The sequence below is a fragment of the Octopus bimaculoides genome, chromosome 20, assembly GCF_046866305.1.
Source record: "Octopus bimaculoides isolate indiv1 chromosome 20, ASM4686630v1, whole genome shotgun sequence".
NCBI classification, from domain to species: Eukaryota; Metazoa; Mollusca; class Cephalopoda; order Octopoda; family Octopodidae; genus Octopus; species Octopus bimaculoides.
The window spans coordinates 43,493,849-43,508,848 of NC_142947.1; the positions used below are offsets into that span (position 1 = coordinate 43,493,849).

At 34.8% G+C, this 15,000-nt stretch overlaps 1 protein-coding gene across 1 annotated transcript in view; it reads right to left on the reverse strand.

Annotated features, from left to right (window-relative positions):
- LOC106869877 (guanylate cyclase soluble subunit alpha-2) overlaps window positions 1–15,000 on the reverse strand; it is a 316,455-nt gene that overhangs the window by 132,708 nt on the left and 168,747 nt on the right. The window contains 2 exon segments of the mRNA XM_052975145.2: window positions 289–478; window positions 1,515–1,636. Coding sequence (XP_052831105.1) covers window positions 289–478; window positions 1,515–1,636 — 312 coding nt within the window.

Below are 15,000 nucleotides of genomic sequence, written 5' to 3' on the forward strand. Positions count from 1 at the left end.
CGTTGATAAATCTTTTTTAGTGGTTATTCTGTATGCTAGAAATAAGAACCTAATGCCTTTTAACTGACAATTTTTGGTTTTAAAATTGATTTTGTTTTTCAGTCTGCAAGACTTTCGACCGAAGTTGGACCCCGGACCCCAAGTAATTAAAAACAACAACAACAGCAGCGGCAACATCAGCAGCAGCAAAAAGTCAACAATAGAGGCAACCACAACAATAATATCGAGGATGACGGCAAGAACGAAGAACACAAGAAAGAAAGCTGAAGACGTTGTCATGGTACAAACCTGAAAGATGGAGGTACTCTGGAACCAAACTTTGTAGAATTCCAAATATGGTCATGTAAACCATCTATATTGCTATAGAACTCCAAAAGGTTGCTGCCGACTGACCGCAACGATCTGTTATATTCGTGGACACAAATCTTGAAATATTCCATACCGAGTTTATGCATCAACTCGTTAAAAGTCCAACAACCTGGAAAGATATATCCACAAAAAAATAATAAAGATTAGTGCTTCATAGATATTTGATTTTTAGTTTTGACACAAGGCTTGCAGTTTTGAGGGGAGGGGGAAGTCAGTCTCAAGGTTCCCCCTCCCCCCAGTGAGCAAATGGTAATCATTTCATTCTTCAGAAAGAAAGAGTCGATTTCGGCAGAAATTGAACTTGGAACGTAAAGCGTCAGAAGAAATTCGGTAGACCATTTTGACCAACGATAATGGTTCTGCCAGTTTGCTATCTTAAGGATAATAACGATGAGTCTTTCTACAATAGGCTATATGTGGGAGAGGGGGATGAGTCGATTACATCGACCCCAGTGTTAAACTGGTACTTATTTTATTGACCCCGAAAAGATGAAAGGCAAAGTCAATTTCGGTGGAATTTAAACTCAGAACGTAGCGGCAGACGAAACACAGCTAAGTATTTTTTTTTTCGGCGTGCTAACGACTCTGCCAGCTCCCCGCCTTAATATTAATAATAATAATAATAATAATAATAATAATAATAATAATAATAATAATAATAATAATAATAATAATGAGAAGAAGAAGAAGAATTGAAAAAATTGTCGGAGCCCTGGGAACAGTGAGTAAAAATTTTACCCCCCCCCCCCCCCCAAAAAAAAAATTGAGAAGTACATGGAACAAACAGGGGCTGCAATAAGAGTGCTGCACTTGCAGAAAACTGCACTGCTGGGACCTGCTAGAATACCTCAGAAGGTGCTCGAAAGATAAGAGGTGTTACCTTAGTTCACTGGTAGTGAACAGCTGACACCACCACCACCACCACCACCATCACCACCACCACCATCACCACCACCACCACCACCACAACAACAGCAACAACAACAACAACACGATCAGCAACAACAATGACGAGAACAACAACAGCAAAAATTATAACAACAATAACAACAACAACATATACAGCGTCGTGAAAAGCATTAACTGCAACATGAACAGCAAATGTTTGAGTTTTATGGATGGAAAGAGGGCCGGGTTATTTTTACCTGAAAGTCTGGCAGTGGCGGACACTATCTTCACAACCAAATCATCATCATAATCTAGATAACGTGTCTCATGATCATGTGACGAGAGATCGAACTTCTCCCAGTCAATCGCTAATTCATCTCTGCAAAGATAAAAAAACAATAAAAAGAGGGATAAGGTAAGAGTAAGATATAAACAGGAAAAGGGACATAGAGAGCAAAAGGGTGATGAGTGCGACAGTAAAAGGTTAAAAACGAGAAGAAAAAGTGGGGAAAGGTGGGGGCTGTTTGGTTAAAAAGATGGTTTGGTGTTTAGTCACACTGCGCTGCACTTTGAGCAGGTATCTTCTATAAGAGACCCTTACCGACCAATACCTTGAGAGTGAATGATTTGAGAAGAAATTGTACGGAAGCCTGTCATATATGTGTGTAACCATATGTGAATCGTTGGAGATTTTATTTTCCCTCCGTCTTCCATTTTTCTTGGACTTTCCTCTGTGTCCTGTTTCTGAAGAAGAGCTTTGCTCGAAACGTTAAACCACCTTTCTTTCCTTCCCCGAGCGTCTGCTAGTACTTTACACGTACCACGTCTTCGCGTTGTTGTTTTTTGAGTTTGTTAGTTTTGTTTTGATTTACTAATATATATATATATATATATATATATATATATATATAAAGATGAATTAAATATTGTGATATTCTATTCACAATCCAATAATTTATTTATATTACAATATAACATTAAATACTATAAATATAATATAACATAACATAATATTATATAGCATTATATTAACATTACATATTGGATTGTCAATAGAATATCTCAATATTTAATTTATCTTTATAATTGAATCATGCCATTATTTTTATGGTATAATTGTCCTAAAACGGCATCTTTGTAAAGCGAGATTCTTCACCACGTGGCCATACCTGCGCCTCATAACCGAATAAGTAAAGGAGTCCGTTAGCATTCAGGAGGTCTCGATTTCAGTCTCACTGCGTGGAAATCTCGTACTCTACATATGGTTTCGTACATGATACACGCAGTCTAATTGAAATTAGGGGCAAAGAAAATGTGCGGAGTCCTGTCACAAGACACAACCATGTCACACATTTCGTCACACTGATTCTGCCTTAGAATCATGTTAAGTCCACATTATAAGATTCTATGGAATACTCGGCCTGTTATATGATAACACTCTGTAATACGTTTTTTGTCCTTGGGTAAAAATTGTTATTTCTTATTTGCTAACCCCTAGAAAATATGAAAAATGGTTAATATTTCCTAGAAACTTTGCTTTTTTTACATTTTTTCAAACCCCAAAAAATCCTTCTAAGCACATGGCTATAGTGCCCTCCCACTACTCCTGCTCATCATCAGAGATGCACATATTGCCTGCTAGTAAGGGACAAGCTCAACTGGTTAAGGTCAAGTTACTGACAAGCAAATCTGTGGTATTGAGAAGAATATTTGCTATAACGATATTTCTGCTTCAGTAATTCAACGCTGAATCTGACTGAAATGTAATGGAAAATAGGTCAGTTTCAAAACATTGATATCCAGGTCACAAAAGCAAAGAATGAAGGGAATAGTAGCCATTTCCTTTGATTTCTAGATAAAAGTACGTAGTAAATAACATTTACGAACCAAAGACAAAATAAGTAACAAAAAAAAAATGTGTGGCTGTGTGGTAAGTAGCTTGCTTACTAGCCACGTGATCTTGGGTTCAGTCCCACTGCGTGGCACCTTCGGCAAGTGTCTTCTACTATAGCCTCGGGCCGACCAAAGCCTTGTGAGTAGATTTGGTAGACGGAAACTGGAAGAATCCTGTCGTATATGTATATATATGTATGTGTGTGTATATGTTTGTGTGTCTGTATTTGTCCCTTCAACATCGTTTGACAACCGAAACTGGTGTGTTTACGTCACCTTAACTTAGCGGTTCGGCAAAAAGCGTCCGATAGAATAAGTACTAGGCTTCCAAAGAATAAGCTCTGGGGTCGATTTGCTCGACTAAAGGCGGTGCTCCAGCATAGCCGCAGTCAAATGACTGAAACAAGTAAAAGAATATTAAAAAGGTGTTACACGGCAGAAGTGAAGAAGCTGACCGTTCAGGCGACCAAGTAACTGAAAAGACATCATCGTCGAAACTGATGGATATCCATTCTCTTTGCTTTTCTCTTTAGATATTTATTTTAGCCAAGTCAAACACTTTCAGCTGACGATATATTTTATTTATGTCTGGTGCTAATAAAAATATTATTTATTCCTTTCAATTCTCTACTGAAAGTATCAAACTAGTTTAATATTCATGTCTGAAGTGTTTGTCTCTACCACTAATAAACACACACACATACAGACATACAAACATAGTCACATACACACATACATGCAAACATACATCCATGCATACGCACATACATACGTGCCTACCTACCTACCTACATACATACATACATACATACATACATAGGCAAATATTTATATACATGCATACACAGACATATACATGTATGCATACAGACAAACAGACATGGATACATACACACATATATATACATATATGTGTGTGTATGCCTGTGTGTCTTTTTCTGTGTGTGTGTGTTTCTGTATTTGCAACAGCTGACCAACGCAAGCAGGTCAAGGAAATTGGCACCATACCTGGTCTCGCTGCAAGAGAACCTTCCGGCCACGACTTGGCCTGATTAATCATCAATACACCCACAAAGCCCAGCCTCAGTTCCAACTCCAGGATGAGAAGATGGCCAACATCACTCCGACTGACGAACACGCGCGTGCACGTATGCGTATGTGTGTCTGTGTGTGTGCGTGTGTGTATACATATGTATGCATGCATAATATATATAGGTACATTGCGGCATAATTTCTTTTCCTCAACAGGCCCTGCCCTGTTTAACATTGTCCCGAAACAGATAAAAGAGGAAAAGGATGATCCTATCAGCTTTAAACAGAGTCTGGACAGATTTCTTCAAAGAGTACCAGACAAGCCACCCATACCTGGATACAACTCATTCAATAAGAACTCACTACTTGAATGGACCATAAACAAAACTTGACTTAAAAAGGATTTAGATAATCCTATCAGGTGGTGCTATTAAGTTGCACATGGCCTGGACCAATCTTTGGTCGAAACATATCTAAGCTTACCTAAAAAAATTGTTAATTGTTAATTGATTTATTAATTAATAAATTGATAATCCTTTACCCTTTTAATTTGTATATATATATATATATATATATATATATATATATATATATATATATATATATATATATATATATATATATATATGTGTGTGTATATATATTATTATTATTATTCAGGTCACTGCCTGGAACCGAACTCGGAATCTTGGGGTTAAGAGCGCTCTTAATGGTTAAGAGCGCGGGCTACTAAACCCAACATTCCAAGTTTAATTCCAGGCAGTGACCTGAATAATAATAATAATAATAATAATAATAATAATAATAATAATAATAATAATAATAATAATAATAATAATAATAATAACAATAATAATAATAATAATAATAATAATAACAATAATAATAATAATAATAATAATAATAATAATAGATAACTCGAATGTGGAGTCTAAAAACAGAAACAATTCCTATCATAGTAGGTGCCTTAGGTATAATAAAAAAATATTCAGACAAATACATAACAAAAACACCAGGACTTACAAATATATATAACATACAGAAAATTGCACGACTGGGTACTGCACACATCCTATACAAAACACTTTCAATACAGTAACCATAAGAGCACCACAGCAAACCACAGCACATACCCAAGGCGCACAGAGTTGCGCTCGGTAGTGAAGTGAAAGCACGTTATAAAAATAAAACTACTGAACAATAATAATGATAATAATTAACGACTTGAAATTTTGGTACAAGGCAAGCAATTTCAGGGACTCTGGTATTTTATCGGGACACATTTTAACGACTTGAACAAGTTGGCCGCCAAGCATTTTGCCTGACGTGTCCACGAATCTGCCAGCTCGCCGCCTCAATAAAAAGTATGGCAAAGACATAACTTTACTGCGTTGTTTTTCTACCTCCATTTCCTCCTCTTTTCCTGTTCAGCCACTGGAATAGTCTTAAATCACTTTATGTAATAAACATCCATCACATCAAACGAAACTTTGGGTAATTTTACTATCTATGAAAGCTATAAATACGAAACTAAATAGATATTGCTATTGTACAAATCACTTCATTAGCAGTAATACCGTGTGATATAATTTTAACTTTTCTGTCTTGTTTTCTTTTTTTTTTTTTTTTATTCTGTTTGCTTCATAAAGGTCTGTGCTTCTCCTTGCCGTCTGTCCATCCATTTTACCGTAGCTTATCACTGCGAATTTAGAAGGAAACTTACTAAGAATACTAAAAACACTCTGGAAAATGTCTATAATTAAGATGTCCGCTACACGAGAAATAGAGAAATTAAGAGAACGAGATAGAAATAAATTAGGAGACAAATAATGAGAGATACAGTGTGTGTGTGTGTGTGAGAGAGAGAGAGAGAGAGAGAGAGAGAGAGAGAGAAAGAGAGAGAGAAAGACAGGGAGAGACAGACAGGCGGAAGGAGAGGGAGACATGCTTAGTATATTAATGTGTCTTATATAAGAAATTCATGATGCCTTTTAAGAGCCAGAAATGGTTTAACGAATTCTTTGCTTCATTGCCTCGTTTCTACAGATTGGTTAAGTCTGGTTCTTATTGTTGATATTGTTGTTACTGTTGTGGCTATAATAATAACAATAATAATAATAATAATGATAATAATAATATTATTATTATTATTATTATTATCATTATTATTATTATTATTATTATTAGTAGTAGTAGTAGTAATGGCAGTGGTGGTGGTGGTGGTGGTGGGTACGGTAGGTGGTGTTAGTGGTTGTTGTTGCTGCTGCTTGTATTTTTGTTGTTTCTAGAGAAGTCTTTGTCGAGGGAAACTATGAGAAAAAAGTGTTCCAGTCTTGACAATAGTGCATAACTGGTACTTATTTAATAGACCCCGAAAGGATGAAAGGTAAAGTCGACCTGGGCGGAATTTGAACTCAGAACGTAGCGGCAGACGAAATACCGCTAACCATTTCGCCCGGCGTGCTAACGTTTCTGCCAGCTCGCCGCCTTGCTTCAACACAGTTTCCGCCTACCAAATTCGCTCACATGACAGCCCGATGCTATAGTATAAGACACATGGCCAAAGTACCTCACAGTAGAGTAGAATTGAACAAGAACCCATGTGGTTGTAAAGAGAGCGCTTTAAACACGTGACTCATATCTGTGCCTGCCATTTTCCACATAACGGTTGATACCAGTAATTACCTATTTCATACTTTATAGATGTTCGAAGAACGAAAGCCAAATGATTAAAAAAGAAAAATAGAAATCCCAAACCCATCTCAATGGAGCGACATTTGATGACGAACGCCACTAACTGCCGTAAGACATTTTCTCGATCTCTCTAACAATCTGATTCCGCATCGTCATTCTAAAAATTGGTAAAAAAGATGAAATCAATTATTGATCTTGGAAAATGATGAAAGGCAAAATCGAATATGCCTTTAGGAATTTGAACTGAAAACTAAACCGATAAAAACGAAACGAAATTACGTAACGTATTTTATTTTGATGAAAACGGAACGATTTTTTTTCTGACGTCATCTTAATTATTTATTTCATTTGTAATTCTTAAATACGTTTTTTTTAAAAAACTTTTCTGTTACCAGCAGCAATGGAATGCTAAGAATGTTTAATAGTTGAAATCTGTAATCAGTTCAATCGAAAAGAATCGATTTGAGAGAAGCGAAACGCTTGATGCCTCATCGACAGATTCGAGGAGATATCATGCAGTGATGAAAAATTTGTTAAATACATTTTGATGCGGTTTTTGTAATGTTTCCAGAAATGTAACATTCTTGTTGTTGTTAATACCACAAGATGATATATATATATATATATATATATATATATATATATATATATATATGTAAATGTAGATGCATTTTCATTTATCTTTCATGATGAAAAGCCTAACAGAATGATGTTGTCTCCGCAATTAATACGACAACGAGGCGAAATCTCAAACTGTTTGCGTATTCATGAATATAGACATACCTTCATTCAACCATATACATATGCACACACACACGCACACACATACACACACACATATACGTACACGTATGTTAATATACAAACATATATACACACACAGATATATTTATATAATCATAAATATGTATATATATATAGACACGTATATATATATGTATACATACATATCTATGTATATATATGTGTGTATATATATCTAGGTATGTATGCATGTATATATATATATAGAGAGATAGATAGATAAATATAGCATCGTAAATTCATAAAATTGTGCAACATAAGGCACAACGACACATCCCAAAAAGATAGCCAAATTCACACATTCATAATTGCAAGCACTCACACATAGGTGATATATATATGTACGTGTGTGTGTGTGTGTGTGTGTGTGTGCACAATATATGTAGATATGTATGTAAGCATGTGTATGTAGGCATTATATGCAGAATATATTAAAGTGTGTGTAATTATCACTAAAGGACCTGGTCATTGTTGACTTGGTTAAGTGTAGTTTTATGCGTGGAAATTGCATAAAAGGAGAAATGACAAAAGATGTTAAAACGTTTAGCGGTTCATAACTAGATCTGGGGATGAAATAGGGCCATTTCGGTAACAGGGGTCTTTTTTCCGTTCGGATCCACTCCATTGCGAAGACAGTATTCGCGAGGTAACGCCTGTAGAAAATATCCCTTCACAAATTTATATGGTTCCCCGAGTCCTTTCATATAAAAAATATACTGTATGAGTTTCCGTTTTACAAAGGTATAGTTTCCCCCTTTCTTTCCATTTTGCGTGATTGCAATCTTACAAACACTCCGCCGTAACATGTCTGGTATGGTAACATGTACCAAGCTTTCCTTAATTCTCCAAGGTGACAGTGTAGTCGCGAGCAAACATAGGGACCTCATTGAGCGCCGCATATCTAACTCAGTGGTTCATCCTGAATTTCACAGGTGGAAGAGAAAGAAAGAAAGAGGGAGAGAGAAAGAGAGAGAGACCCGTAAGTGTCCTGCTTGTATGGCCCTCACTCAGATGAGCCTACGTTAGTTTGCGCTAGATCACACATTGCGACGCCTTGACCGAAATTTGAGCCAACAACCTTTTGATATTTAGCTGAGGATCCTACATAACAGGACAAGCACCTTGATAACAGAGAATGTAGTTTAGAATTTATCATAAAATGGAGAACAAAGTCTAAAAGAAGATGATTTGGCATAGATCCCTGTAGAGTAAAAGCGGCAACGCAAAGGGATTATTTTCCGCTACAATCCGCCGGCAAAGTCTTTGAATCGATTGATGAAAATGTTTATTTTTCTTCTCAAAGAACATTTTCTAAATACAGGATTGCGTTTAACTCCCGATGGCAATCATCAAATCTATTGCGAAATTAGACAGTTCACTTTTATTGATTTCGTCATTCTATTGATGTTTACTGAATGACACAAGCATCTTCTGATCGGAGATCGACGTTATGCAGTGTTTCGAAAAATGATCTTTGGGTAGAAAAGGTACCCCGATTTTTTAGAGTTCGAAAGAGATCAACGAGTGATATTAACCATTTATATAAGAAGTTATTTAAAAGAAATTTAAGAGTAAATTGAAGGATTATTCAATAAGTTGAAGCAGAATATATATTTGGTAATTATTGCAAAGTATATAATTTTGTTTTGTCATATATAGTCGTGAGATTGACCATACATATTGTTTGCACAGGCAAATGATGATGTTGATGAAGATGACGACGACGACGACGATGATGATGATGGAGATGGTTATGGTGATGGTGATGGTGATGATGGTTATGGAGATGATTATGATGATAATGATGATGATGACGACGAAGATGATGATGGTGATGACACTGTTGATGATGACGGTGGTGGTGATGGTGATGATGGTTATGGTAATGACCATGATGATGATGATAATGATGCTGATGATGACGACGACGACGACGACGATGATGATAATGATGATAATGATGATGATAATGATGATGATGATGACGACGACGTCGACGATGATGACGACGACGACGATGATGATGAAGATGATGATGCAGTTGCTATTTTGTGATAATTATTGTTTGCTTATCTTTTTGGTTCCCCCCCCCACCTAACATGGATTCCCATTTTACTCGTGCTTCAAAGCAAAATTAAAAGATTTTTCTTTCAATTAATTAAACATTGCAATCGGGAACTCATTGCACAAATGCTAACTAAGAGGAACATGATGGTAATAGCAATCAAAACAATTATTAGAATAATGATGATGATGATGATGATGATGATGATGATAATAATAATAATAATAATAATAATAAGAAGAAGAAGAAGAAGAAGAAGAAGAAGAAGAAAAAGAAGAAGAAGAAGAAGAAGAAGAAGAAGAAGAAGAAGAAGAAGAAGAAGAAGTAGATGAAGAATAAGATGATGAAAAAGGATGAGGAGAAGAAGATGAAGAAGGAGAAAAAGAAGTGGAAGAAGATGAAGAAAGAGGAGGAGGAGGAGGAGGAGAAGGAGAAGGAGAAGAAGAAGAAGAAGAAGAAGAAGAAGAAGAAGAAGAAGAAAAAGAAGAGGGTGAAGAGAATGACGAAAAAGGAGAAGTTGAAGAAGGAGGAGGAGGAGGAGGAGGAGAAGAAGAAGGTGAAGGAGAAGACGCGGGATTCTTTCAGTTTCCATCTACTAAATCCACTCACAGGGCTGTGGTCGGTCGAGGCTATAGTAGTACACACATACAAACAAACACACATACACAAATACATACACTAGGATGCATAGACTCAAACACAAACACACACACACTAGCACACATACACACACTTACATACTCAAACTCATACACGAGATAGTCATGGATTACACGCAGAATGTTCTAATATTATATTATCAGTAATGCTGCGAGCTGCCTAAATCGTTTGAACGCGAATAAAATTCTTAACAACATTTCCTTCATCTTTACGCTCTGAGTTCACATCCCACTGTGGTCGACTTTGCCTTTAATCCTCTCAGAGTCAATAAAATAAGAACCAGAAATAGTCAGTATTTATATTCATGGTGTGTGTGATCCGTACAAGGTTGAAACGATCGTAACAAAAGAATGAATGTTATACCAATATATCCATTCTTAGAATTCCTACACCCACACACACAAACATACGCACACACACACACACTTACAGACACGCGCACACACACATATTCATATGCAAAGAGTAAGAGGAAGGGAATATGCATATAGTTTGACATAGAAGTATAAGAGATTTGAAAAGAAATATAAAATTTAACAGAATATTATCAGATTAATTTTTGCCTCTTTAATAATTTCTCTGCTGATATCTCTGATTATATAAAAATTAAATATTATACGTAATATTTATAAGTGAAAATAGTTTTGAAATAGAGAAATGAAAAAATGGCGACCAAATTACAAAATCACAATATGAACTAATACAAAACATAAAATTTTTTTATAAAAGCGAAGAGAAATGATGGGAACTGCAAGAAGAATTACATTTATATCAACATAATGCACTACGGATGATCACCAGTATATGGAACAATAGGAAATTTAGGTCTATCTATCTATCTGTCTGTCTGTCTGTCTGTCTGTCTATTTGTCTGTCTGTCTATCTATCTATCTATATGTATATACATATACGTATATACATATATGTATACATATATATGTGCGTATACATATATATATATATATATATATATATATATATATATATATATATATATATATATATATACGTATATATATATATATATAGACATCAAAATATATTCATACATATATGTACACATATACACATACATAGCCTGACATACACTATGTACGAACATCCATATGAACAAATATATTTTATTCGCGTCCTCCATATATGATGTGCTCAGATTTTCACTCCACTTCGCGTAAACACTCGCAGTCACTTAGAAACCTATGGTTAAGCTATTCATATCCCTCTAAATATACACAAAGGTTTCTACATTTATCATATCCAACATAATCATAGACACGAATATTTATAATGATATGCATATAGACAGATTCATGTTATTCGGACATTAAAATATTTGGTTTTCTTTTTAGTGGTCCTAGGGATACCTTAAACAGGGTTGCTTCTTCTATGACAATAAACGAGGGGGGGGGGGGTTAAACCAAGAAATATTACATGTGCGTGTATGGCTATTATCTATCTCATATAAATCGCACAGTGTATAAATTTTTTTTGTAACTATTGTTATATAGTGCCTGGTTATAGTCACGAAAGATTTACTGAAGGATATAATTTAGAAAATCTGAAATATATACATGTAATGTGATTATTAGTTATAGTCGGGCTTAGACAAAAGGGGAGACACAAAGAGGTGTAAGGTCACACTGACGAAGTTAGCTAATAATACATTCTGTTCTATAGATATTGTTAATCCAACAAAACTAAGCAGGCCCTTATATAGACGTTCCATGAATTATATGTGAACGTGTGTCATTGTTAAAATGCCATCATCACTATAGATTCCGCCGTCGATAAAAGGGAATTAGCTCTTAAGTGTAAAAAATGAAGTAATACGAGGTGGTGGATGACTTCAATTGAGAACCTCTCAGACCAGTAAATATATTCGTGTGCTCCACTATGCATTCAGTCCATTTGCAGTTGCTAGTTATCAACATCAAGTGTATATACACTATATACAAGCACATGAATACACACGCGCACACACACTCATACACATGCACATACACATATATATGTATATACATGACACACACATATATATACATGTATATATATATATATATATATATATATATATATATATATATATATATATATATATATATATATATATATATATATATATATATATATAACACAATATAAAATAGCATAATATAATCAAAATATAATTCACAGTATAATGTAATGAAATATAACATAATATAATACAATAACATTATATATATATATATATATATATATATATATATATATATATATATATTAACATGCACCACACACATTCATAGTGATACAAACTGTATAAGCTTATTTGTGAATTTGTCTGTGCATATTTGTGCTTGTGTATGCGTGTGTGTGAGAGAGAGAAAGACAAAAAAGAGAGACGGTAAAGTGGTCTGTGTAAATTACTCGATGTAAATAGCTTCTCTTAACATCAGGATATTGCTAAACCATCTGGAAACACATTTAATGTATCTGAATTTTCTTGCAGAAGTGACGCTTCCATGCTGTTCATTCAGTCTATAACCACTTTTAGTTTCACGCTTTTTTGCTTTCGCACTTTGTCGCCTGAACGAATTCTCAAAAGTAGGGAACTTTGATTAGTAAAGGAGTAAAACATTAGTCTCAAACGAAATACATAACTCTCTATCCGTCTGTGTGAATGTCTGTCACACGAAAGGTTGGTATGTTCGCCTATCTATCTATCTATCTATCTATCTATCTCTATTTATCTATCTGTCTGTCAATCTGACTATCAACCTATCTATGTATCTATCGATTTACACACACACACACACACACACACACACACACACACACACACACACACACACACACACACACACACACACACACACACACAAACACGCACATAACTATATAAGTTTATTTATCTGTATGGATTCTTTATATATTACATAAATTCATACATATATACATATTTATATACAATATATACACAGTATATGCCCAATACATGTAACATAAAATAAATATAATTTAAATAATAATACAATACGTACATATTACACACACACATATGTCTTAGATAATAACACAAGTTGTTATGTATCCCACTCGTAACGAATGGGTGCTAAATAGGTCGAAACAATTGTAGTAATTAATAAAATTCTCTTATCTTCAATCATCCGTCTCATTAACCACCCACCCACAGCCATACATCCATGCTCACACCCCGCAACATATACATATATATGTATGTATCATTTACACGAATTATATATATATACATGCGTGTACTATTCACGTAAATAGTTCAACATACATACAGTGTTGCAAAATTAAAACACTGTCAATGCAGAATTTTGGCAAGAATGAGTAGCACCCGTGTTTCAAAGAGGCAGCCCTGAATCTCCCCGAGAAATACATTACGGATACGCTTGCCTGTGGAGTACTCACCCTCTTGCACGTTAATTTAAGTAGGAATCTGTGCCGTTGATCGGACCCACATAAACCCTTGTAAAAACTGAAGGAATGCTAGTTTCCTTACACATACGTACATATAACTGTCTCAATTGCTTTCACTGTCTCTCTGTCTCTGTCTGTCTCTCTCTGTGTCGCTCTGTATCTCTCCCTCTATCTATCTGTCCCTTTCTATCCTCCCCTGCCACTTTCTGTTTTAGGTCTTACAACGTTGTTTATATGTGAAGTATTCTATTTACCTGTCAAGTCAAATCAAGTGTTAGCGTTTGTGTATCTCATTAAATTCAAAATATAAGGAGTAATAATTTTCTAATCCAGTTAACTCACGTGCCGAAGTGGTTGTAATGGATTTATGCTTCCAATAATCTTAAAGTGATGTTTAAAAGGAACTTATAACCTCCTGGTAAATATCTAGATTTAATCGTATTTTAATTCTAAACAAATTATGAATATTATTTAAAGCATCGAAAATTATATAATAATTATGTGCAGGTATATAATTATGGAGACAAAGATGCAAATAAGCAAATAAAACTGCTTGGGATTTGATATATATAAATATATATATATATATATATATATATATATATATATATATATATATATATATATATATATATATATATATATATATATAGATAGATAAATATATAGATAGATAGACAGACAGACAGACAGACAGACAGACAGATAGATAGATAGATAGATAGATAGATAGATAAATATTGTTGAAATTTATAGATCAAAAGACGAAGACAGGTGTATGAACAAGTAAGTGTATTAGTTTGATGTTGGGGAACGTGAGAAAGTCATTTACGTTTCGAGCCTACGCTCGTCAGCAGAAAGGAATAAGAGAACATAAACAGAGAGGGAATAAAAAGAACTTGTGGATTTAGCGGTCAAGAATGGCGGCTGCAGTCGTGTTTCTTTCTGGAGATGTTCAAAGAAATTGGCTTGTTATCACAGGTGTAAAACTTTCGATTTGTTGTCAGGCGGTACTTTGACGAAGTATCGTTTTACCATAGATTCTAGATTCAAACAAACGTCAAGGCTAACAGAACAGATTTGGCTGGTAATTAGAATGCCAGCTCTGCTGTGAGATTACGTCAACAGACGATTCCGCGTCTACGGAATAACTCCCGATTAAGCTA